Source organism: Solea solea, chromosome 9 (genome assembly GCF_958295425.1).
Source record: "Solea solea chromosome 9, fSolSol10.1, whole genome shotgun sequence".
Lineage (NCBI taxonomy): Eukaryota > Metazoa > Chordata > Actinopteri > Pleuronectiformes > Soleidae > Solea > Solea solea.
This window is the reverse complement of record NC_081142.1, coordinates 10,606,324-10,631,582: the sequence shown is the minus strand read 5'-3', so window position 1 is coordinate 10,631,582 and position 25,259 is coordinate 10,606,324. Positions and strand designations below refer to the sequence as shown.

General features: G+C 39.5%; 4 protein-coding genes across 5 annotated transcripts in view; all 4 read left to right on the top strand.

Moving 5' to 3' along the window:
* Positions 1-1,270: 1,270 nt before the first annotated feature.
* On the top strand, positions 1,271-4,048 carry plaat1 (phospholipase A and acyltransferase 1). Its single transcript, XM_058638800.1, has 5 exons — positions 1,271-1,473; positions 2,151-2,200; positions 2,579-2,717; positions 3,004-3,272; positions 3,888-4,048. Exons 2-5 carry the CDS (start codon positions 2,174-2,176, stop codon positions 3,987-3,989), a joined length of 537 nt encoding a protein of 178 aa, XP_058494783.1. The 5' UTR covers positions 1,271-1,473; positions 2,151-2,173; the 3' UTR covers positions 3,990-4,048.
* Positions 4,049-5,058: 1,010 nt separating this feature from the next.
* ftsj3 (FtsJ RNA 2'-O-methyltransferase 3) lies at positions 5,059-14,746 on the top strand. The gene is made up of 21 exons (XM_058639369.1): positions 5,059-5,236; positions 5,314-5,419; positions 5,866-5,912; positions 6,216-6,295; positions 6,485-6,584; positions 7,181-7,375; positions 7,479-7,594; positions 7,751-7,855; positions 9,288-9,388; positions 9,713-9,799; positions 9,906-10,040; positions 10,223-10,358; positions 10,630-10,829; positions 11,191-11,305; positions 11,714-11,795; positions 11,975-12,098; positions 12,271-12,365; positions 12,868-12,970; positions 13,411-13,594; positions 13,877-13,971; positions 14,090-14,746. Exons 1-21 carry the CDS (start codon positions 5,170-5,172, stop codon positions 14,352-14,354), a joined length of 2,538 nt encoding a protein of 845 aa, XP_058495352.1. The 5' UTR covers positions 5,059-5,169; the 3' UTR covers positions 14,355-14,746.
* A 693-nt stretch (positions 14,747-15,439) lies between these two features.
* Positions 15,440-23,101, top strand: clcc1 (chloride channel CLIC-like 1). Of its 2 annotated transcripts, XM_058639338.1 has the most exons (11): positions 15,440-15,695; positions 16,178-16,310; positions 16,987-17,097; positions 17,610-17,720; positions 17,860-18,081; positions 18,191-18,331; positions 18,437-18,536; positions 18,961-19,058; positions 19,295-19,441; positions 20,438-21,007; positions 21,593-23,101. In XM_058639338.1, the coding sequence occupies exons 2-11, from the start codon at positions 16,179-16,181 to the stop codon at positions 21,683-21,685; spliced, it is 1,725 nt and encodes a 574-aa protein (XP_058495321.1). In that variant the 5' UTR covers positions 15,440-15,695; position 16,178; the 3' UTR covers positions 21,686-23,101. The 2 variants fall into 2 exon arrangements, with proteins under 2 accessions (XP_058495321.1, XP_058495320.1); XM_058639337.1 differs by lacking the exon at positions 15,440-15,695 and having other exon boundaries at positions 16,071-16,310.
* Positions 23,102-24,078: 977 nt separating this feature from the next.
* Positions 24,079-25,259, top strand: part of mcoln2 (mucolipin TRP cation channel 2) — a 16,819-nt gene continuing 15,638 nt past the window's right edge. Inside the window, exon 1 of the mRNA XM_058638431.1 lies at positions 24,079-24,417. Within this exon, the coding sequence (XP_058494414.1) occupies positions 24,374-24,417 (44 nt within the window). The 5' untranslated portion in view covers positions 24,079-24,373. The remainder of the gene's footprint in view (positions 24,418-25,259) is intronic.

The following is a 25,259-nucleotide window of genomic DNA, read 5'->3' as shown; positions in this document are numbered from 1 at the left end:
GTGTAAAGATAAGATTTGCATATGCTTTAAATACCTGTGGTCGATGTCTTCAGAATTCACCTGATTGCCCATCAGATGTGATTTTGATTAACAAATCTTATTTAACGTCTTATTTTTCATGATTTTTACAGCAGCTTTTTTCAGCATTGTAGTCAACTTTGGTTAGATTTCATTGGCATAGCCATAGCAGCTCGTTCTCTAATTATAGATACATACACGAGGAATGAAAATATGTTTCACATTCTTTAATACAAATCTCTACATTTAATTTCATATCAGCCACACACATAATGTCACATCTTAAGTAGAAAACAATGCAAAGCGAGAGTTTGGATCAGGTTTTTTTTGTTTTGTTTTTTAATCTATAGTTAATTTAAAAACAAAATGAAAAGTTTACACTATCCTTACATGCTGCATTTTCTATATCAGTTTTATTTCGAAAGAATCTTCCTGCTCTATTCCGGTTGAGGGCTGACAGGATGGGGACAGGGGGCGGAACAATGTAAAGAGAGGTTCGCGGGCAGCAGCCAATCAATGAGCAGAGAATGCATCCAACCCCTGACATCAGACACGAGAACAGTTCACAACACAAATACACACAAGTACAGCTGATAAAACACAAGTCACTAAGATTAACAGCACGCCAGAATTTCCACATCACAGCTTCAAATCCTTTTATGTTGTATTTATTTATGTGTTTATTATTTTCACCAGGTCACTCTACATAAGAGCCTCCTACACCTCAGAGGTTTAAGCCCATAAAAATGTTTGCAAAATATCCAAGGTCCACACTTTAACAGCATTAAGCATATATCATACATTAAAATGTGAGTATAGTGAGACATCCCCATACAAGGTCTACCTGTGATACCTCCAAGGCCCACCTTGGAAAGCACTGCTCCAAAGTTTTCACATATTTGCACATGTCTATGACATCAGAAGGCTGTTTCAAAAGCCTCATCTTCATGATCATGACCAGTACTCCTCATGGAGACCAGAACCTGGTCCTAATGAGACAGAACCTCAATTCTGAGGGACTGGTTAAATTAAGGCCTAAGATTTGAATTGCAGTTTAGTTAAGGTTAGGGTTAGGCATCAACTGGTTATGGTTAAGAATAGGGATAACGCTTTGTTTAGGCTGTCCAGATGAATGGAAGTCACCTGTGTGTGTGTGTGTGTATGTGTGTGAGGGAGAGAGTGAGTGAGTGAGAGAGAGAGAGAGAGAGAGAGAGAGAGACATTGGCAGCTGTGGCATATGGACATCATTCAGAGCAGTGGACACTGAAACTCCTCAACCAGGACCTCCAGCCTCTGTTTGGCGTCACTATATTTGATAAGATATCTTATTGCCTCAGAAAACTGGAACTGAGCTCATCCGTTTTCTCTTTTCTTACTGGGCTTTTTTCAATGATAATGTGTGGATTTATGATGGAGAATTAAGATGGTGAGAAAGAAAAAGCTGCTGGTGTTTGGGTAAGTGTTTTTCCTGCACTTGCTCAGGTGTCATGTGTAAGTAAAGCATCACAGTGTTATAAAGTTCCAACAAGAGACCAAACAGGTGTTTATACCTTTATATATGTTTATATTTGATATGGTATTTCTGCATAATTGTTGACATTCTCTTTTCAGTGGCATGGCTTCGGCATCTTAAATTAATGATGAGATGGATATGCTAACTGCTCTCCTGGGCAGATATAGATTTCATCCTATCCAAAATAAACCTGTGTGCATGTAGGACTAATCATAAATGTTGAAACTTTAATAATTGTGGCATTTGTGACATTGCATAAAAACAAAATCGCAACTCAAACTGTGGAAATTCTTTTTTATGTTGTACTGTTTTTCTTGATGTGAACTAACCTGTGCTCCAACTATTTTTCTGTCAGCTTCCTCATTGTGTCAGTGCTATTGTGGCAGCGTACGTGACACAACAGCCTATGTTTGTATTGTCTGTGTATGTATAGGTGACCTTTACATTGTCAAAATAATCCCAACTAGCATTCTCTTTCTATAAGAATTTGGATTTTTTTGGGGGGCTTTTCGGTCATGTTTTGCTACAGAAAAATGTATTCATATTTTATTTGTCTTCAGATTTACATTCAGGGCTGTGCAGTGGAAGAAAAACATCCATTGTGTTCTTTTGCTTTCAGAATTTGTGGAAGCATGATGTGGGATGGATAAACAACAACAAAACTCTAGTGTAAGTTTGTGGGACATGTACTTTCTCTGTGGGCTTGTTGTTTTATTTGTTTGGGTTGGTCTGGTTCCTGATGGAGTATGGATGACCCTGTTGACCTCGAAAAGGGAACATGTGTGAGTCAGTAGTCATTTGAATAACTATAGTTAACATAAATAGTAACATTTATATAACTTCCTGTAGAACGCAGTAGGTATAGGATTTACAAGGATTTAAAATAATTTCCAATTATTCCATATTTTGAATATTGGTGTTTTTTTAATAACCACCTGTCTTTTTTTTAATATACACATGTAGACCATGTTTGCCTTGTAGTTTTTATGAAAACACATTGACACACTGAAATTCAATAAAACTGTATTTCTGTCCCTTTCTTCATAGATGGCCTCAAATGACCCTGACCTTCCTGACCCCTCTGGTGACCCCCAACCTGGTGATCTCATTGAGATCTTCAGACCAGCCTATCAGCACTGGGCTCTATACCTGGGAGATGGTTACATCATCAACTTAACTCCCGTTGGTTAGTCAAAATAATAATCAGAATCAGAATCAGAGTTGGTATTTATTGCCATGTACATTTACACGTACAGGGACTTGATGTTTTGGTGCAGGCTTTGTTTTGCAGGATTAAAGTAAACATCGGAAAACTGTCCAGATCAGCTTTGTATTTCTTGTAAAGGTTGTTTTGTCATGTCTCATCTTTTCTCTTTGAATCCAAAAATATTAGAGGTCACTAACTGCCTTGCTTTTTTTTCAAGACACCAAAATATTCAAATAAATACTAAATCTCCTCTCTTCTTCTCCAGATGAGAGCCACACAGCTGCCATGTCCAGTGTGAAGTCCGTCTTCAGCAGGAAGGCAGTTGTGCGCATGCAGCTGCTGAAGGAAGTAGTGGGAAGTGACTCGTACCGTGTCAACAACAAGTATGACCACAACCACACACCACTGCCCATCTGTGAAATCATCCAGCGAGCACAAGTCCTCATTGGCCAGGAGGTGTCGTACGACTTACTGGGAAGCAACTGCGAGCACTTTGTAACCCTTCTGCGTTACGGAGAGGGGGTGTCCGAGCAGGTCTACACTGTTTTTTTTTGTTTATCTCTCATTTGTCATCAGGGCTAAACATTTAATGCGGGGGACATTAGTAAATAATTAAAGCTACTGTCAGCAATGTCGCCTTTTGGCTAACTTCCTGTCTGTTGCTGCAGTTAGCATTACCCTTTGTCCTCCTTACACCACTTCAGGAAAGTGAACCCAACAAACAGCCTAGAGAAGAGGAGAGAAATGAGACAGATAGTGATGCACAATATTATCGGCACAAGAGCTGTATCGGCAGATATTGGCTTTAAAATGTATTGTTGTTGGATGTTGGAGGAATCTCACTACAAATTGACTTTTGCGACCTAGGGTCATGAGAATTAAGGACAGCAGGAACGAAACAATGCAAATGTCAGGTATTTGCATCACCTGGGGAATCTTCTCACATCTTTGCATGGACTTTGTATGTAATCTCATTGACCAAGTCACAGCACTACATTTGAAACAAGTGTGGTTAGGATTTAGACAAAAGGTTTGAGCAGCAATAATTATGCACTGATCAATTGTGAATTATGCTGTATCACTAAGATGTAATAAAATACAGACCTCCGCTGTTCTTTGTCATAATAAATCTCTGTTTCATGTCCACAGGCCACAAGAGCGATTGGGGCCATCAGTTTGGTTTCGGCAGCAGCCAGTGCCTTTTCTGTCCTGGGACTGATCAACACACGATCCAGAAACAGACCTTTCTGACAGCTGTTTTTCACCGAGGGGTGTTATCTTCCAACATTCAAATTTATCTATGATTTAAATTTAAATAAAGCATGACAATGCAAACATGTGTTACTTATTCAGCAAATGTATGTTTCAGTGTTTCAAATAATATCACATAATATCAGATACTAAGCAAATTAAATCTAATATTGACAATTATCCATCTTTAGTGAGTGTAAAATATTTTATGCTTTAAATAATCTAGTCACCAAACTAGAAAGAGAAATAACAGCTGACAGTTTTGAATGTAGCTGTATTCATTAGGGCATGGACACTGTTCTTCTGGAAAGAAACATTCCTTTACTTCCTTACTGGGGTGGAGACAAGAACTCGACAACAAAGCTGCATAACTACATTGCACTGCTTCATTACAACCTTTGACTGATTCTGTTTTAAAAATAACTTATACTGCTTTTGCATATTTACTGTTGTATAGGGTAAACTATACAACTAAGGGTATAGGGTTAACAGCAGCTAATGAATATTTTCAATGTCAATGAATATGCTTCCTTCAGGGATAATTATCATTACATTATCATATAATAACAAAATCATTCTTAATCATTCTTGAACTACATAAGTGCATTAAATGTTATCACTTCAAGAGTTAGTTTGAAAAATATCATCATAAGCATGGCTGTAAAATATAGTGAACTACAGGTGTATCATGTAGAAAGTACTGCCAACACTAAAAAAATATTATTTATTATTTATTTTACCAGGATAATCCCATTGAGATTGCAAATCTCTTTTCGAAGGGTGTTCTGGCCAAGAGGCAGGAGCAACACACACTCATCAACAAAGACAATAACATACATTAGAGAGCCTAACGACAGAAACATTTTATATTTAGATTGTAAGTGCTTCAGAATAAAATTTCGAACCCAGAGAAACCAGTGTATAGTGTGTAGATTGTTCCAGTCTGAAGGAGCACAATCCTGAAATGCCTTTTTTCCACGTGCATTTAAAAGTAGGACTTTGAAGACAGCAGGTGGCGGTAGCGTCCTGTAAACAACGGAAACAAAACCGTAGAAGAAGAAAGTCGGCATGACGTGAATATCCGGCGCCGAGGCAGTAGCCACACGTGTTGTTTTCATGGACGTAGTTTAAGTGTGACATTATCTGTGTTTGAGTCCTTTATACAACCGCAGCCACAAACATGGGGAAGAAACTCAAAGTCGGAAAGAGCCGGAAAGATAAATTCTACCACTTGGCCAAAGAAACGGGTACATTACTTTGAGGGAGATATTAGCATTAGCATGTTTGCTAGTTGACTCGCTCATCTGTGCCTCTTCTTTTCCAGGTTATCGCTCCCGTTCTTCCTTCAAACTCATCCAACTCAACCGTAAATTTCAGTTTCTGCAGAAAGCCAGAGCTCTGGTCGACCTGTGTGCTGCTCCCGGAGGATGGTGAGCTGCTGTCAACAGCCGATCACTGAACATACTTCTGTCAAATGCAAACATTTAAAGCCAGCGTGTGAACATGTTAACATCGTGTCTATTAAACACTCAGATTTTCATTTGTTTGAGCCTAGCCCAGAGACCTTACTTTTGTAATGGCGTTGTTTTGAGATAAATCTTTACCTCCTATATGGAGTTTTTATCTATCATTGGGTGGTAATTTATTATGTACACTTATCTTATATTAAAACATGATATATTTTAATATATAATTATCTGTTTGATTACATATGTTTTTAATATTGACGCACAAAGAGCTATACTCAATTTCGTTGTATTTTCTACAATGACAATATTGGCTATTCTGAATAAATGTGAAAATAAGTGAGTACATTTGTATTACATTATAAGAAATTAATGGTCTCTCAGACTGATGAATACAATTCTCTCTGTAGGTTACAGGTAGCGTCAAAGTTTATGCCCGTTTCAAGTCTCATTATCGGTGAGTCCAGTGTTTTCATTTTCACCTTTTTCAGTTTTCCATACGTAATAATTCTCATGTTTCTGTGATTCTGAATTTATTGTATTATTTTGGTTACGGTTAAATCTTACCAGTGGACTCAGTGCATCATTTCAGAAAATTTTCAAATTATAAAATATTCCAAACTGTCATATTAATGGTTTAATGTTAGTAACTCTTTTAATCAAGTAAAAGAAAAGAAATAGAAGAAATTGTTTTACTCTAGTATAAGGTATTTCAGAAAATTTGAAAATTAATGTGTTAGTAATTATTACCTCCTGTCAGGTATTGACCTGGTGCCCATCAAGCCAATTCCAAATGTGGTGGCGCTGCAAGAAGACATCACCAGTGAGAAATGCAGACAGGTGAGACAGCTACTGCAGAGGACAGTGGGTCTGATTGGTCAGTTTAAGGAACTTAATAAAACTTAAACAAGTAGGGTTTTTTTCATCTGGAAGGTGATGCTGTTTTACGAAGATACTGTATATTGCTCTAAAATCACAGACTATACAGTGGTTGTTCTTCACAACTGAGAAATTATCTCTCTTATGCAGGCTTTGCGAAAGGAGCTGCAGACATGGAAGGTTGATGTTGTGTTAAATGATGGAGCGCCAAATGTTGGAGCCAACTGGCAACATGATGCCTTTTCACAAGGTAAGTAAATGTTTAAACAAATGTTTAAGGACAGAAACCTTGATGGAATCATAAGGGCTCACCAGGATGCTTCAGAGCCTCTGCTTCTGCCATGGTAGTCAATGTCCAAATCAGTTTTTGAATGCTGTATGAACATTTTATATGAGAACTGTCAGACAAGCCATATTTTATATGCCTTACTCAAAAGTATTTGTAATCCGATGTTGTTCATTTTTAGAAACATGACATGTAGGTCTTATCTAACAAGTGAGTGCTGACTGTGACAGTGACATGGAACCATGTGAAATGTCAAATGTCTGAAATTGCTTCCAATTTGTAAAGATAATCCTTGAAGTTTATGGCCACATATGTGAAAGAAAACTGGTATATTACAAATCTATTATGAACAACCTTCAAAAGAAAAGTCCAAAAGTGATGGTGGTTTTAGATGTTTGGACCTGGCACATTTGTATATTATTTAGGAAACTTTTTTGCTATATTTTCCCTTGTTTATTGTGTCTTGTGTATTTTATAAAAGGCTCATACTTGTGTTATAGTAAATGATATTTGAACTGAACAGCTCAAAAATCTTTCTCTTTCCCCCTTATCACCACCAGCTCATCTGACTCTTATGGCTCTGAAACTGGCTTGTGAGTTTCTCACCAAAGGTGGCACTTTTGTGACGAAGGTCTTTCGGTCCAAAGACTACCAGCCACTGATCTGGATCTTCCAGCAGTTCTTCAAGAAGGTGCAGGCCACAAAGCCACAGGCATCCAGAAACGAGTCTGCTGAGATCTTTGTCGTCTGTCAGGGTCAGTTACCAACCCTCTGGATTTTTTGTTTGTAAAGTTGGAGTCTATATTTTAATCACCTTTTGCAGATCATATCTAAAGCCTGTTTGTTTTACTTTAACAGGCTTTGTTGCCCCGGACAAAATCGACAGTAAGTTCTTTGACCCCAAACATGCTTTCAAAGAGGTGGAAGTGCAGGCCAAAACTGTGAAGGAGCTTATTCCTGTCAAGAAGCCAAAGGTAACAGTGTGTAACAGATCTGTTGAGTCGCTGTCAAACTTGATTTATAATTCCCTGTAATTAACTCAATAGTGTAAATGTGGTGCAGTAGTTATCACCCACACACAGCCTAAATTATATCATGACTTTACTGACCAACCAGTTGTTCTGTTCAAGGCGGAGGGATACACTGATGGTGATCTGACACTTTACCACAGCTTCACAGTGACTTCATTTCTCAAAGCTGACAATCCTGTGGACTTCCTGAGCAAAGCCAATGAGGTGAGATATATTTAATCTGTGCATATTCTTTCATAAATGGTCCCAATATATGTGAGCTGTGAATGTATGGCATGTATCCTGGCACAAAGGTCACTCTATGGAGAAAGAGCAACACAACTGTTCACATACACTGTCTTAAGCATAGTAAGGAAACATCTGGTGCACAAACCAAGAGCGAGCAGGGGAGAGAGAAGCTATTGCTTGCTTAGCTAACTGCTATGCTATAATAACCACAATATATGCATTTGTGTGTAAAGATGGTGAATTAGCCAGTGTTGCCAACTGAGGAAGAATGCTATGATCAATTAAACAAGTGTATGTCCAGTGAATCGTTGTCAATAGTATGTTCGCATCAGCAGCTCACACTGTTGCTCTTTAAGGACCACACCACTTGTTTAGCCACCAGTGCAGTTGCCATCGTTTATCTGAACTAGGGCTGGGCGATATGGAATTTTTTTTATCACAATATGTTTTTCCATATTGATCGATCTCGATTCTTATCACGATATGTAGTTTTTGCAGATGCTGCCAGTGTGAGGGACATCCTGAAGCTTTAAGAAATAAGAGATTCACTGAAACTTTATAATAAAGTTTAATAACATGTTATTATATTTTTGCTCCGCTTTTATAGTTTATATAGTTCATACGGGGCAATGGCTGCAAAGAACGACTGGATAGATTTTTGTTTCACAGAGCCGCTCTCGCTAGCAATGCTAACGGCAGATGTCGTGCTAGCTTGAGCCCGCAGAGTCACACTGTCAGTGTAAACACTGAGGTGGTGCCGCCACAGGCGTTGTGTTCCCCGTCCTGGCTGCTACCAACCGCCGGCATATTTTACAGACCGGCTTCGCCTGCTCCTGGTCGCTTTTGCAGTATCCAAACCACGTCCACACAATTGCCCTTTTTTTTTTTTACAATGTCTTTGCTGTGTTTGGCATTATTATCGCTGTCTTCGCTAATTTTTTCCTAATTTCTTCAACTTCTTTCCTGCTCTCTCTCTCTGGTTGGAACTTTAGCGACGCTGCTCACAATGGAAAGTGGGCGTGTCCTACCGTCATACGGCAGCCGACAGACTCTGATTCTGTTGTTGTTGCGCTTACTTTTTCATGTGATATCGAATAATATGTCCCGAGCTTATTATCGAAATCGAACAAAAATTTATCGCGATCCCGAATCGAGATCGAATTATCGCCCAGCCCTAATCTGAACTGGTCTAAATACAAGGTGAGGTCACATTCTGTGGTGTCTTTTTGACGGTTGGCTAGTTCTAATCGCACATTTTTGTGGTTACTGTGACAGCCATATTGATTATCTGCTTGGGAGCAAAACAAGACATGGTTTAAGATTTTAATTCTCACTTGAATTTGAGAATATTTTTTTGAATGCATGCAGTATAAGCTCACTTGTTGTCACTATGTCTTCTTTAATTCAGATCTCCTTTGACAACCCAGACCTGGAGTCTCATGCAGCCACCAGTAATGAGATAAAGCTGTGTTGTCGTGACATTAAAGTCTTGGGGCGTAAAGAACTCCGGTAAGTCCCATATCTGATGGCCTTTGCTCAGGTTTCTATATAATAAATCAGCAGATACATTACATTACATGTCATTTAGCAGATGCTTTTATCCAAAGCGACTTACAATGGAATTGAGTACAATCAGCCAGGGGTGGAGTTGAACTTGCGACCATGATTTGTTTCGCACACAGGGTACCAGTCTTAACCACTGAGCCACTCCACCCCCCATTTTGCAATTCATTTATAAAAAAGTAAAATAGATTGGCAGATCAGAGCGTTGTTTTTTTATAAATAATAATGCAGATAAAGTTCAGGAACTTTACGCTATCCTCATGTCTGCAGCATGCTGCTGAGCTGGAGGTCCAAGCTGCGAAAATATCTGGCCAGGAAACTGAAGGAAGCGGCCAAAAAGCCTGACCAGGACATCGGGTAAAAAGTCTTTTACAGCACAATCACGAAGAGCCACTAAAACTTAGTTGTCTTTACAAGGATTTGTGACAAAGCACCTCAACAGCTCTGTATGCTTTGGTTTCAGCATACGTTCTGATGAAGATTCAGATGCAGAACCAGACAAGAAGAAAGATGATGTAGATGAGGAGGAGAATGAAGAGGAAGAGATGGTGCAGAAACTGGCAGAGCTGAAAGCTGAAGAGGTAGCTGAGCTCAAAAGGTAACGTCTTCTTTTAATCATCTTTACACTAATAACGTTTCACTCTATGAACAGTTTTAACTTGCAACACACTTCACAGACCTGGTGGTGAAGTGCAAAGGCAATGTGAAGGTATTTCCCTTGATGGGGAACATGGTCATTGATCTTTGGTCTTAGTTTGTACCACCGTTATGCTCCATCAGGAAGAAGAGGAAGCTGCTGAAGGAGCGGAGGAAGCAGAGGGAGAGAGTGGAACTGAAGATGGACCTGCCAGGTGTCTCCATTGCTGACGACAATGACACATCCCTGTTCTCCCTCATCTCCATCAAGAAGAAAAATGTAATGAACCGCCCACGTTGGCTGATAAAGGCTATTTTTTTACACTCTGAGGGTCACCGGTGGGGTTTTGTTACACACAAATTTTATAACGTACTTCTCACTGTGCTACATCACCATGGTAACTCATGTTGAAGACTGAATCTAAACTACTCTGCTCTGATTGGAGTCAGATCAGCAGACTTTTTAAACCACCACAATTTACATAGAGCAGCAGCACATTTTTGATACCAATACCAACAGGATGTTCCTTTGGTGTTAACCTCTCTATCAGGTGCTGGCTGATATATCCAAGGGAGACATGCAGATCGCAGAAACTCTAGCAGACGGAGAAGATGACATGCACCTGTCTGACGACGATGATGATGATGATGAGGCAGATAAAATGTCCCTGGCATCTGATTTGGATGATGAGGACTTGGAAGAGGTGGAGCAGAGACAGGCAGATTTGGAGAAGAAAGCACCAAATAAGAAGTGAGTATCTGTTCAGACCACAAACCTCGGACACTAGTAAAGATGATTGTTGAGTCTTCAGGGGCAGTTCGCCTACTTGTCTCCATAATGACGTCATTATTTCAAGAACAGACTGAAAATCTGCCAATAATTCTGACCCTATATGAAGCCTGAGGTTAAAAATGTTTTGTGTGGAGGCTTATCCTCAATGTTAAAATCCAATATTAAGAAACTCGTTGGTTTTTTAACGGTTGATTAAACTATTGTCTTAAGTTATGAGTTTACTTTTAATTATATAGTATTAAAAAAAAGAGAGAGATGCCCTCAGTAATCTTAAAAATGTTGTGTTCATTATCTGGTAATTTATGCATTTGTTTTCCAGAGTAAAATTTGCCAAGGAAGAGGAGGATGATGAAGGACAGGACAGCGGTTTGCTGGTGGAGCTGGAGGAAAAGGATGAGAAGAAAGAGCGAGAGACCAACCTGTGGTTTAGCAAGGTTTGTTTGTTTGTTTGTTTCCTCCCATAATGCAACATAAATAGTTCAGGTGGATGGTGACAGTACCACAATTTCATATTATACTATAATTATTATTACTGTGAATATACTATATACAAACATTTGATCATCATTCGCATTAGCAAGCGATTTCATTACGTCACATATTTTTCAAGTGAATATGCTATCATAATAATCCTGGAACGTTTTCAAGTTGGTGTATCAAGTTTTTCAACCAACCATTACTTCCTTAAAGCAACAACAATTCTTAAGGGGCAAACTAGGAAAAAATTACTGCTCAGGTCTGGGTTCAAGAAAAATCTTTAATTACACCAAAAATAGGCAGCTTTGGCTCAGGGTCTATAACCTCTCTCTAACCTGTAACTGTGCTGCCTGTTTACTCTGCAGGGCATCTTCTCAGAGATAGACCTGGAAGGAGATGCAGAGAGTGAACTCCAGCAGACTGAGTTGCTCCGGAGCAAACCGACAGGTAACAACCATCCTCTGTTTCTCTTTAATTTCTCAAAAGTCGGCAAGGTCCAAAAGCACACACAATACACAATATTAAGCACAGGGTTTAATGTTGTGGCTGATAATGTTTCTTATTATAGTTACAAGAATAAAACATGTTCTCAATTTGGAACTGAAAATAAATTGAATCTTTCATAGGAAAAGGCAAAAAGAGGAAAGCTGAAGAGGAAGCTGCTGAGCCAGAGGAGAAAAAAGCAGGACCATCACAGGAAGCTAAAGAGGAGAGTGACAGCGACTCGGATGACAGCAGTGATGATGAGAAGTAAAACCTCATTTATTTTGCATGTCCATTTTGTGTTTTTAAGACGGGTAGTGAATCGAATGACCAAGCTTCATTTTATTGCTGTAAAGCTTTCTATGCTATAACATTAAATCCAAAAATCACAATTAAAATGATATACAACCAGTCTTAACTTTGCAAAAAAAAATTTCAGGCAGATTACTAAGATGAAGCAGGCGAAGGGCGCTGGTGGGAAGTCGGGAGATGCAGAAGATGGCGACTTCCAGGTTGTTCCTGTTGAAAGCACCAGTGAGTAATGACAAACATTTACTTTCTGTTGATTAGAGATATTTGGCTAAAGAGAAATCTTTGTTTCTGATCCAACAATCACTATAGGGTGTGAGTAGAGATTGTCCGATATGGGGTTTTCTGTGACTGACGACCATGTCCATCTTTATGATGGGTTGTTTCTTTTTAGTTGAAATGTTTAGCTGATTTTCTTTTTTTTTACTATATCTAATAAATGTCAAATATAAGTTTAATAATAACAAATGATTCACAGAATTGATTCATTGATTACTTCTATTAACATTTATTTAACAACTTAAATATTTTAAATAAAACCAAATTTTGAATACATGAAATCACAACATAAAATGTGACTTTGTCAAACAAACTTTGCCTTTAAAAAGTTTTATTTGCAAACTTCAGGAGTAGTCAATCATCATTTTATCAGTAATGGTAATTGGCCAATGCAGAATCAAAGATGGCAAAAATCTACCTGTAGGTCAGAGTGTTTTGTGTTCTGCAGGTAAGAAAGCCAGGATCCTTGATGCTGAAGGTTTGGCCCTCGGCTGCCAGATTGCTACATCTAAGAAAAGAGCCAGAGACCTGTTGGATAACTCCTTTCATAGGTTTGTGATGGTTCAAAGTGCACCCATTCTATCTGATTCAGTTAGTTGAGAAGTTAGAATATCAGTCATTTTCTTATTATTGATAAGCGTCTTAAGAAAAACTAGCAATGTATAGCTATGGTGGGGAAATATTTACCCTTTGTGTAAGATGTAACATAATACAATCTCAGTTTATAAACTCTTTATTATTGTAATATCACCCACCAAAGTATAATTTGTCCATTTTCACAATGCACCAAATGTATCATGATTCTCATCTTCAGAAGGAACAATAAAAGATGTTATTTAAATTAAAATGTTTAATTTTTATTTTATACTGATAATATCTACAATAGTTTTATGTAGGCACATCAATTGGTCCAAGTATTAGATAAAGATGTAAAAAAACGTGAATTACTACATAACACAGTGTTATAAGTACGGCTTTTGTGCTTCTGTAGGTTTGCTAGTTCTGAGGAGCCATGGGAAGTACCAGAGTGGTTTATTGACGACGAGCGCAGACACAGGAAGAAGCCTATACCTCTCACCAGAGAGATGGTGGAGGAGTACAAACAAAAGTGGAAGGAGATTGATGCCAGACCCATCAAACGAGTCGCTGAGGCCAAAGCCAGGAAGAAGAGGAGGGTAAGTTCAGGAGAGGCTTTTACTTTGAAACAAGTCTGCAATTCACTGATACGACTGTCGTCACATGGTAATTTACAGCACATGTACTTTTTGCACCTCTTGGTCCAGTTAGAAAAGCTGTCATGTAGCCGTCAGCTAAAATATAAATGCCTCATAAAAATGTGGCAATTGTCTGGGTCCAGACCACAGCCAGCCTTTCACTGACGTGGTATCTTGGAATCTGTCATGGGTCAAAGTATTTTTGTGGATCTTCATTTGTCAGTTTCTGTGTGACCCATCTAGATGCTGAAGAAGATGGATCAGGCAAAGAAGAAAGCAGAGGCCGTTGTCAACACAGTGGACATCTCTGAGAGGGAGAAGATGGCTCATCTGAAGAGGTATGATGTTACACCACTACGGTTGTAGCTGCACCAAAAGAAATGATGACACGGTGTCGCTTTAACTTTCGGTATAATAAAACAATTTCATCATTTTGTCTTTTCTTCATTCTGTCAGTATCTACAAAAAAGCAGGCCTGGGGAAGGAGAAGAGAGAAGTCACATACCTTGTGAGCAAAAAGGGTGTCGGCAAGAAGGTGAGACGGCCCCCTGGCCTGAAGGGAGTCTTCAAAGTTGTGGACGGTCGCATGAAGAAAGACATGCGCGGAATGCAGAGGAAGGAGCAACGCTCTAAGGGGGGCAAAGGAAAAGGAGGCAAAGGCAAGGGAAGACCGTCAAAGGGTGGCAAAGGAGGAGGAGGAAGGGGTGGAAAAGGAAAATGAGTTTGACCCTGTGATGTTCCTGTTAACCTGTCTCTATCTGTTAAACATTGCCTCAGCTCTTGTTGGAGCCTTGTGTGGTAAGTCCCATAGTGTTGGCTCTTGTATGATGGACAGATGCTTAAATGAACTTTGCTCACTGATACAAATACTTTTTCAACAATCTTTGCTGAGGTTCCTTCAAACCCTAGGCACCTGAGCCCTGATGTGGCCGTATTACAGTGCAGGTGTTTTAATTGCGTCTTTCTGAAGATGTAAATCATTTCGCTTGAGCTCTTTGAATCGTGTCGTTTGACAGGGGCTGAACTGTAAGTTTTATACAACCATAAATATGTGTTCATTGTATTCTGTATATATTAAAGACCCATCTTTGCAATAAATACTTAAGTTTGAAATTCTGCCTTTTTTTGTGTACATTATGTCCTGATGCCGCAGTTGAATATAAGGCTTAAACCAAATAAGCTAGATTGTGTGATCTTGAAATATGTTCCATGTGGAAGTGACAACATTCCTGTCGGCATCCCTGTTTTTCTTCATTTTCTGAAAGCCTGCATACGTAATACATTGAGTGAGAGGTTGATGTCGCTTGAAGTGGCTCTTGTGAGAAGAAGGGCCTCTGCAGCCACAGCCAGGACAAACACCCAGTGGGTTAAACATGCCCACTAACCATAACCTGACCACTGATGTTTTAGATGCAGTCTCTTTGGATAAGGGGATTCCTGTGCTTCTGTGACCCCGAGTGTATTTTCCTACATGGCTGGCTGCAGATAAACTTGTGACAGCCACAGCCACTCAGGAACATTCTAGTAATTTGGCTGTATGCTGACCAATGTAATGCTGCACCCCACAGTTTGAAGTTCCTTATCACAGTTCAAATTCTCCACCCAACTGCTTTGTTGTCTCTTCAGTCTCTTTATCACAGTTTGAAGTTTTCCAATCAAGTGGGTGTGATTTCAAGTGACTATCATCAAACTTTTATGACTTTTATGCATCAGTGTTAGCATTAACTATCAAAGCAATATAGAACTTTTTTTCTTTTTTTTCTGTGGAGGGATGAACTGCACTCAGTGTGCAGTCTGTTGGAAATGTTTAGAAATTGAAGAAAGGAAAGTCTTCAGTATGTCCTAAGATAAAGAACTGGTTTGGAGAGCTTTGCACTGTGCTGAAGAACTTTGAACTGCACTTAAGAACTCTGAACTGTGGACAGAAACATGTTTTGCTGTGGAGGGCATTCCACAAACTCCTGAAGATGAGCTAGTCCATGATGATGGTCTTACCAGCAGAGGCAGGAGAACTGTGTCGTTAGTACATTTCACCTGGTGGCAGTGTGGATGAAAAGTGGAGGTAAGCAGACAATTAAGATTTAAAGAAAGACCGAGTAGATGTTGACCAGACCTCTATAACCTGTCCAGTATAATTTGTGGTAGAGTTTTTTCAGAATGTGATATTGCAAATGCAGATGAGAAGTCGGAAAACAGGAGTCTGGCTGTGTTTAGTTTTTACAGATTTTTTTTTTAGCAGGCAGATATGGCTGCTAAATAGACCTTAATTGCAGAAAATGAGGATATAGATTTGGGTGTAAGTTGTATAAGTTGTATATATGTATGTATGTGTATATAGGCATATGTATGTATATGTATATTGTTTTTTTATTTTGCAGATATAGTACATTTCAATTCACACTCCATAACAGATGGTGGCGGTAATGCGCCAAATCGTTGTTTGCCAACCGCCATGAAACCCTCAACGAGTAAGAAGAAGAAGAAGACGGCTTATACCGGAAAACAAATACAGTCATTCGGGAAATCTCTCTCTTCTCCCCGCAGGATGGGTTCTGTTGTGCTGCTGTGTGTCCTGTTATCTGTGGCTGTCACCGGACAGAGGATGGACGACTGGGTCGATCCTTACGACATGCTCAACTACGACTCAGGCACCAAAACCATGAAGACGTCCACCGAGGTTACTGTCAACTTTTCACAAAATACATTGTTATAGCGAAAGCAAAAGTTGAATTCTGTTAGTTTTGTATCAGTACTCGTTTGTTTACATACTCCAGTTACCTTAAATTTCTCATAGTGCGTTGCAAACTTTGCTTCGCCTTGAATACTCTGAAGACACTGTGCCTCTGTAATAACGTCTTGTGTTTGTGTTGTTGTATGTGCGTCTTTATGGGGACTAAAAAAAAAGGTGGAGTGAAGACATTTTGGCTAAGTGAGGACATTTTGGCTAAGTGAGGACATTTTGACTGGTCCCACGTTCTGCCATCCCTTAAAGGGGCTTTTTGGGGGGTTAAGACTGGGTGAGCCACGGCACGGTTTAAGTAGCGTTTCCACTAGCATAGTACCTGGTACCAGTTACTATTTTTAGTACCTGCTCCGGTGAGGTTCCAAAAGCGTGCTGGTTCGTGAGGGTAAGGTGTAGTGTTCTAATGTCAAAGTAACGCGGTCACGCGAGACTTGAGATATATATATATATATAACGCACGTTCGAATGAGTGGGATGCTGCTGTTGTGCACCGTTCAATAAAGGAAGAATGTAAAAACCTAATTACAAGGGTGTGGTCACTACAGTAAGAGGCTAGGGAATGTATTGTCTTGAGTGTCCTCACTATGAATGCTGTGTGTGTGTCCCACAGCCTGCACACTATGACAAGGTGACTACAAAAAGAAGACCACACACGCAGGACGACCCGAGTCAAGCAGAGTCAACGCTGTGCGACAGCAAAGTAGAGGATCTAAACAGACAGGTAGGAGGTACATACACTACACACAACATAACTAAGTTATACATAAACGTTGAGGAAGCCAAGAGATTAAATATTAAAGGTAGGTAAATCCCTTTTAATTTTGAAACTGAACTGCCTATACCATTTTAACAACATGTGTGCAGTTGCTACACAAATGTACAGCATGCAGAAAAAATACATCTTTATCTCATATTATATATTTATGCCATATTAGTTTCTATTTTAGATGGGTTAAGTTACACTAGGGAAAAACGATCAAGAGCATAGGTCTCATTCAAAATGGTGCCCTGCATATACATGCAAGTTATACAACAAAATTATACAATACAATGGAAGAAGTTCAAAGTTACATTGTTAAAGAAAAAAACAAAGACACAAGCACAAAACATTGATATGAGACAAGAATAAACAGGAATGACTGTAGGAGTTTACAGAGCTACAATGAGAAGCATGTCTTAGTTAATTTGATAATGATTTCAGAATCACAAATGTTGTGCTCTGTTTTTATTCAGATTGAAGAACAAAAGAAGAAGATTGTGCTCATCTCACAGCAGCCTACATGTAATCCAGTGTTCAAGCGATTCCTCAGCAGGCTCCTGAAGGACATACAAAGAGTTGGTTTGGTAGGTGGTTGTTTTATGCTCCTTTTTTGAAGGTTAATTCAAACAAAGTCCTGCTTCAGTAATGTAAAGAATACCAAAGTGTAATGAGTAGAAAATTCTTTTAAAAACAGGGCACTCCTGTTGTTCACTGTCTCCTCAGCCCAGTGACTCATCAGATGTCCTCTATGATGCTAAAATCAGAATGTCAAGACAAGCCATGACAGAGATTCAGAAACTTCTGGAGGGTGAAGACAACTGGGAAACCGGGGCCCTTGACGATGCTATCAGTCAGATACTAATGGAGCTTAAACATCATGACTATGAGACCTGGAAGTGGCATTTTGAAGACACTTTTGGCGTGGAAATTGACACACTACTGAGAGTGAGCTCATTAATTAATCAAAATACTTACAGATACTTTGGTTATGTGCTATCCTCCTGCTATCATTTTACTAATTTCCCCCTGTTTTTGCTCTCTGTTTGTGATTCAGCTGATGCTGTGTGTTCTGATCCTAATGGCCATCATTTGCACTCAGTTGTGGTCAATTGTGTCTTGGTTCGTGCAGTTCAGACGACTATTTGCCATTTGCTTCATCATCAGTTTGGCCTGGAACTGGTTTTATTTGTACAAGGTGAGGATCTAGCTCTTTCAGTCCCCTTGCTCTTTATGTAGCTGTGATGTATTGTTAATTAGACCAACACAATGTTTTTAATGCCATTACATTTATTTTGTCTAGATTGCCTTCGCTGAGCACCAAAGCAACATAGTGAAGTTGGAGGGCATCAGTGCAAAATGCACCGGTGTGAAAAGAATTGACTGGAGCGATAATTTGAAAGGTATGTCGGAATCAAGTGGATCATAAATGACATAGTATCCACAGACTATCTCTGTCTATATATGTTGGTGGGGGGGCACATACTGTATATAGACAAACAACCTAAAATAAAAATGACTGGGCCTTTAAAGCAGTCGCCAAAGTGTGGAAAAATAATACTCAGTTCTTTTTTTCATGGTCCCCCTTAGTGTAAGTATAGGCGATAAAACAAGCGATGTTGAATTCCCTGCGCATTATGACGGCAGCATGCGCATTTCACCGCGAATGTTACCACCCCACCAGTAAGTTTACTTCAAGAGCTCGGTCAACTCATGATAAAGTGTGCAGGCCCTATTTACTTCAGATGTTAGCACTTTTTGGTTCAAATGTCTTAGTTAATATCACTCTCTCATGCTTTAATAGCCAGACACATTGTTTTTCTGTAGAGTGGCTCAGAAGCACCTTGACTCTTCAAGATGACCCTTGTAAGACATATTATGAAAAAATCATGATCAATCCCATTCTGCTGGTGCCTCCAAACAAGGTAGGTCACTGCGCTGCTGGTATTCTTTATCCTTTGAGTGTCTACTCTTATCTATTCCCAATTAAGAAAACTTAATCAGTACTGTCTGTCACATAGATTTGGTTCCATTCAACTCCTCAAGTCTACCTAAACCTTAGTACTTAACATCTGTGTTTTTAGTTTCTCTATTTACATTGAAATAGTTCAGGTTTAACCTCTCTCTCTCTCTCTCCCCCTCCCTCTCTCTCTCTGTTAAGCCACTCTTAATGACCATCACAACTTTATTCACCGAACCACTGAAGCACATTGGACAGGGAATAAGTGAGTTTCTTCGAGCCCTCCTCAAAGATCTGCCTGTTACGCTACAGATTCCAGTTCTCCTCACAATCATGCTCTCCATTGTGGTAAGGACCCTTTATATAAAGAAAAAAAAAAAAAAAGGAACCTTCATAAATTCACACTTAAGGGTGACATCGAATGCTGGTATAGCACATATATGTTAGTTATGGAGGTCTACTTACATATATTAACTTGTTTTCATGGTTAAAATCCTCCTAATCGCTGCAAACGAGCCGATCAAAAGATCTCCTCACTGACGCTCTCGTCAGCCGCGCTGTTTCAGACCAAAATCACACCCCCAGAACGTGGACTGTGTTGTGATTGGCCAGCCAACGAGAGCTTTCCCACTGTCCTGTGATTGGCCAGGTACCTGGAAGTGACGTAATTGGTAGGCCAGCTCGCAGATACACAGCTCCCCCTCTGGCACGGTGGATGCTCTAAATCTCAGCAGCTACAACGAGAGTAGTTCTTCTTCTGCGGTTGAGTGTACACAACCGGATGTGCCCGGACTAGTGCCCGCACCAGGAGGCGCTACGGTGGTGAGAGGAGTGGTGAGGTTTCTGATGACATCGTCAGCATAGGGAAGTGCCGATCCGCTTCGCAGAGCTCAGGAAAACAATACAACACTATTTTCTCAGCAATGGCTGAACTGTTTGTTCTGAAACTTTAGGGTTTCATAAACGAGGTAATGGCGCAGATACACACACAAACGCAGTGTTAATTGGAGCTTCCGGTCTATTTCGCCTTTAAACACAATAAATAAAACCACACAGTAGGTGGGTTTCCATCATCCTGCATATATGTTAAAACATGTGCATGAATTGTTGGTTTAAAGGGTAAATGGAAACTGGACAGCTCAGTTGGTAGAGCTGGCACCCCATGGGGCAAACGTCCTATTGCAGTGACTCTGGTTCGATTTCAACTCTGCTGCATGTCTTCCCCCTTCATACACTATAAAAATTACAGATTTGATGGACAAGAATTACTTGGTGAGGACTAATGAGGAAACCACAACATTCCTTGACTTCGTTTTTATCACCTAATTTTTGACTCTTCTACAGGTATTAATGTATGGAAGCATGCAGGCAGTCTTTCAGCATGGAATCACTGCACCTCTCCGCCGCCCTCGACGAGATCCACCTCCTCCAGAAGTGGAGCCACCGCAGCCTCAGTTCCAGAGGATCCAGGGCCGTGAGCATTTGGAAGAATTAGATATTGAACAGCGACGTCCAAGGCAGCGAGCCAATGATGGCAGGTTGCACAGGCATCAGGTTCTTAAGCAGCAACCCAACAGGCCCAGAGAAGAACAAGGTCAGGTATTTGTGGAGACACTGTTAGCTGCTGACCCTTCCCACAGTGAGGATGAGACGGATTCTGAGCAGTGGGAAGGAAATCCTGATCGCTCTGCTGATTTAGATTCAAATGAGCAGCAACCAGCTGCAGCGAGTGCTAGTGGTGTTGCTGCTGGGACAGCCCCAGAAGAGACTATATCCACTCGGTCCGATTCATCTGAGCCAAAGGCGAAACCTGTGAAAGTGAGTGAAAACCGTTCTCAGGATGAGCCCAGCAAAGATGATGCAGCACTCAAACCTCAGCCAGCAAAGAGACATCCTTCACCAGCAGATGTAAAGGTGAGCTTTTTCTTTAAGACCCGAAAAGTAAATCTAAATTTTCTTGATAAATTGTTTGATAGTGCCTCTTATCTTTGTTATGTTTAATGCTTCGACATTGTGCATGCACTAATGGGACAGTCACATGCTTCGCAAATTGGTAAATGTTTTATTAACTAGATCATATTTATTTGGTTTGGTTATTTGTCCATTGTTTCTTTTTTTTACACTTTTGCTGTGTTGTGGATATTTTTTTATATTTGTCCTATTTGTTTCTCTGCCACACCAGAACTCGTACATATGCCCCTGTTGGTTGGTAGTATTTGTAGAATTTAGAATTTAGATTTTAATTATAATTTAATTATGTTCTATAACCATAAATGAATTACAAAATAGATTTATATTTATATAATCTATTACCGTTTATACCAGTGATACCATTACTAAAATCAGACATTTTATATACTGAACTGACACACTGTGGACAATATTAACATAGCTGCGTTTATCTTACCCTTTTTTTTTTTTGGCTGGTTATACAGTATATATATGTATAAATTTAAATGTGATTATTTCGGAATTAAACTTGCCTTTTCCTCACTGCAGGACCCAGAAGACAAGACTTCCTCTGTCTCACTGCCACACGTTGAAACTGTCGGTGTTCCAGTTCAGGAGTCGAGTTCAGCACCATTGGACTAGATCATCATGTTTGGTGACAGACTTTGCTGAAATGTGCATCAACGACTTTAATGGCTGGTCAATGTTGAGTTGGCCCACTGCTGCACTGTCACCCACATTTGCTTTTCCTTTTGATGACGCACCAGTCCTGTCACTCGTCGACATCTTATGATTTCCTCAGTCAGAGCATAATATTTAGTCAACAAAACTAGTATCAGGGAAACAGAACACTGTTTAAAACACAGCATACTGTTTTGTTTAAAGAAAACAGTGTTGTTTACATGATCAGGTGTCTTGGGTTGTCTTATCCATGGACAGGAAATATACATTAAAGATATATGCATATATATATATATATATATGTATGTATATGTATATATATGTGTGTGTATATATATATGTGTATATATATATATATATAGAACACTTCATTTGTCCATTTGCACTTGATTCACCTTTTTGAAGTTTAAATATGAACTTGGGTTTTTGTATTATAAAGGGGATATTTCATTTTTACGATCAGCTATTTTGTGGTACTTGATTGATTTCATACTGGTACTGTTTCATTCAGATAAGTGGCAGCTTTCTTTTTCTATGAAAAATAACAAAACCGCTTGCACAAAGCATGACAGGGTCACCGACAGCATGTGTAGGTGCAGTGGCAAAAGTTGCTATTAGTGGATTTCATTATTATTTCATAGACCTGTGTGTCAATTGCAGTATCTGCAAATCACTGAAAAATCGCAAAAATAATTAGAAAAATGTCTTGTAGCAGCCCTTCACAGTTTAAAAAAAGAATTTAACGTTATTAAAGAAGAGTCGTTTACTCTGCGGTAAGTTTTGATGAACCTTCTGTATACAGCCGATATAGAGGGGTTATCTACCAAACACCAACAGTATACAGAGTTTGTGACTAGCTGTTGATTTTAATGGAACATAATTTGCCAAAGAATATGCGACTTAAATGTGACTTGAAATTAATATTTTTCTGTGTCTGCTGGACATGTACATTAACACCAGTGACCAATAACAACTTTATATGGTGATCATATGCATTTAAATATTTCTGAGGACCTGAAGAACTGCAGGGTTCCAGTGCTGTGTGACGCTCCAGCTTGACGTGCACTATTTTTTTTATGCTGTAGCAGTATTATGTTATTTTTCCAATTTGCTGCTACAGATATCTGAATATCACATGCCAAGTACTGCAGCTGTGATCAGTGAAACTCAATCATGTTTGATATCAAGGACTTCCATCTTTATAAATGTCCATGGTTTTGTTTTACTGTATTAATTGTCCTTTGGCCTCAAGACTTAAGCATACAGTGTGTATGTTACATTTCATTACAAAAGGGAAACACAGTTTCACTTCTCTGCTGATTGAAAGATCTTGACTGAAATCGTAACATACGTATAAATAAATACCATTTTTAATTATTTTGTTTGTCTCACTCACTCAGCTTCTGCCACTTTGTCATCCACATGAGAGTCGTGCCAATCCCAGCTGACAGGATGAAGGATGGGATACACCCTGGACAGGTTGCCAGTTCATCACAGGGCCACACAGAGATAGCCAGTTCATCACAGGGCCACATAGAGATAAACAACCAATAACTGGTTATTCTGCTGTCATTATTTAATCTAATCTCATTATATGATTGTAGAGACATTTTAACTTGAATATAAAATAATTTTGTCATATAGGGCATTACCACAACTCTGGGTGACATGACATGGTTTGGCCCCTGTGCAATGGACTGGTGACCTGTGACCTGAGGGTCGCATGGAGCTGGCGCCTCATCTGGAGGATACATCAGTAGATAATGAATGACAATGGAAACAATACAGACACAATGTTGTTAAAGGGAAAATGGATAAACCAATAAAAATTTGGTCACATAAAAAGAGGAAACAATACAGTTCTCTCCGAATCCAGTCATACAGAGATTTAAGTAACATGCATAAAAGCTGTGATTCATTAATCAGATATATTTCTTGGAAATGTCTGGTTTAGTGTGTTAGAAAAGTGTGTGGCAGTTGAAAAAGTGAGAAATTCTATCTTATCTTATGTATATATATATGTATATACATACATACATATATACACACATATACATATACACATTCTTCCTATTTATACAGTACATATATTTTTTCTATATTTATAATTCAACTGTCAACTGTCCAACCTAAAACAAACTTCACTTTTGCTGCTGAACTTGGAGCCACTCAAGAAAGTTTTCCACTTAAAAGAAAAACAGGTCCCTGGAATGATGGACAAACACGCCCGCCACCTTTAAACTTTCCTACACTGTCACTCTTTTTTTCCCAGGGAGTGTGTCTGTCTTCTCTTTTATTGGCTTCTCCCTCTCTAGGGTCTCCATGGTTGACGCCATGCTGTGGTCCTCTGTGGCTGGGATCAATTTGGAGTGTCCAATTAACACTGAGTAATGGGGACCTGGTACAATGGTTCAGGGCATGTTTTTTTTGGCTGTGGTGGCTGCAGTTGGACATAGTTGGGGACCTCGCGCCGTAGATTGAGCACCTGTGCGCATCAGGAAATTCGTTTCCTGATTGGCTGAGCGGCAGTTGTGGTTTCGCACAGAAACCACAGCAGAAGAGACAGAGAGTGCCGCGGTCTGAGGAAAGTATCAAACTGCCACCTTGTTAAAAAGCGAGTCATTTGTGCGTCCACGTGGATAATCGATCATGGAACTATTGGTTCGATATCTGGAGAGGAGCAACTCGGTTAGGTAAGCACCGGTGTTTGAAAGTAGCTCCTGTTTGTGTTAACTGTTTTGTAAAACCATGTTTCTCAAATGTCATTGACCAAAACCCAATTACTCCTGTTTCTTTAAAAGGCAGGTATGTAGTGTATTGTGTGTTTTTTTTGTTTTATGTATTCACTTACTTTTATTTGACTACTGTGCAAACTAGTGTTACCCCTGGGGGACGTTCAAGTGTGTAGCTACCTTTATGTCAAATGGAGTGAGTGTGTCAGGGAGAGTCTGTGGATGACATACAGTTGGGGAAAGTACTAAAACTAACCTTGGACTTAAACCCAAACAGGCAGGCAGCCTCGTGAATGCAGGCAGTGTACTCAGCACATGGAGTTCTCTTCCTGTCAGAGTTGTTCAAGCTGGTGCACTGGAAAACACTACTATTGCTCAATGAAATTATCATGAAATAACTGCTCTCACACTTTCACTTCTGGATTTTCAGCTTAAGCACTATAGCTTCTGGCCTCTTTATTGTTAAGTCAGCTCTTTAGCCACCACAGTGCAAGCATAACTACATACACCACTTTATTTGGTACAAAGGAAACCTATAGTCAGGGGTATCATCCCATCCACCGTGGTCTTCTGCTGTTGTCGCTCATTGTGTTTTGGATTCAGAAATTGTCATATTTAATTGCATACTTCCTACAACCTCTGGCATCAGTGAGGCATTTTCATTCAGAGAACTGTTGCTCAGTGGATATATTTGTTTTTTTAAACCATTCTCCTAGAACCTTAGAGACAGTTGTGTGTACAAATCTCACTAAATCAGCATTTTCTGAAATAATCAATAATCAACTTCACACAAACCACCTTTC

What these genes read in the sequence shown, in the direction of transcription:
- plaat1 (XM_058638800.1), top strand. Translation starts at nt 2,174, where the DNA reads ATGGATAAACAACAACAAAACTCTAGT. An exon ending in AACAACAACAAAACTCTAGT is followed by an intron (nt 2,201 to 2,578) that starts GTAAGTTTGTGG and finishes CTTTCTTCATAG; the next exon opens with ATGGCCTCAAATGACCCTGA. An exon ending in GAGAGGGGGTGTCCGAGCAG is followed by an intron (nt 3,273 to 3,887) that starts GTCTACACTGTT and finishes TCATGTCCACAG; the next exon opens with GCCACAAGAGCGATTGGGGC.
- ftsj3 (XM_058639369.1), top strand. Translation starts at nt 5,170, where the DNA reads ATGGGGAAGAAACTCAAAGTCGGAAAGAGCCGGAAAGATAAATTCTAC. An exon ending in TCCTGAGCAAAGCCAATGAG is followed by an intron (nt 7,856 to 9,287) that starts GTGAGATATATT and finishes TCTTTAATTCAG; the next exon opens with ATCTCCTTTGACAACCCAGA. An exon ending in AAGCCAGGAAGAAGAGGAGG is followed by an intron (nt 13,595 to 13,876) that starts GTAAGTTCAGGA and finishes TGACCCATCTAG; the next exon opens with ATGCTGAAGAAGATGGATCA.
- clcc1 (XM_058639337.1), top strand. Translation starts at nt 16,086, where the DNA reads ATGAAACCCTCAACGAGTAAGAAGAAGAAGAAGACGGCTTATACCGGA. An exon ending in CCATGAAGACGTCCACCGAG is followed by an intron (nt 16,311 to 16,986) that starts GTTACTGTCAAC and finishes TGTGTCCCACAG; the next exon opens with CCTGCACACTATGACAAGGT. An exon ending in CAATCATGCTCTCCATTGTG is followed by an intron (nt 19,442 to 20,437) that starts GTAAGGACCCTT and finishes ACTCTTCTACAG; the next exon opens with GTATTAATGTATGGAAGCAT.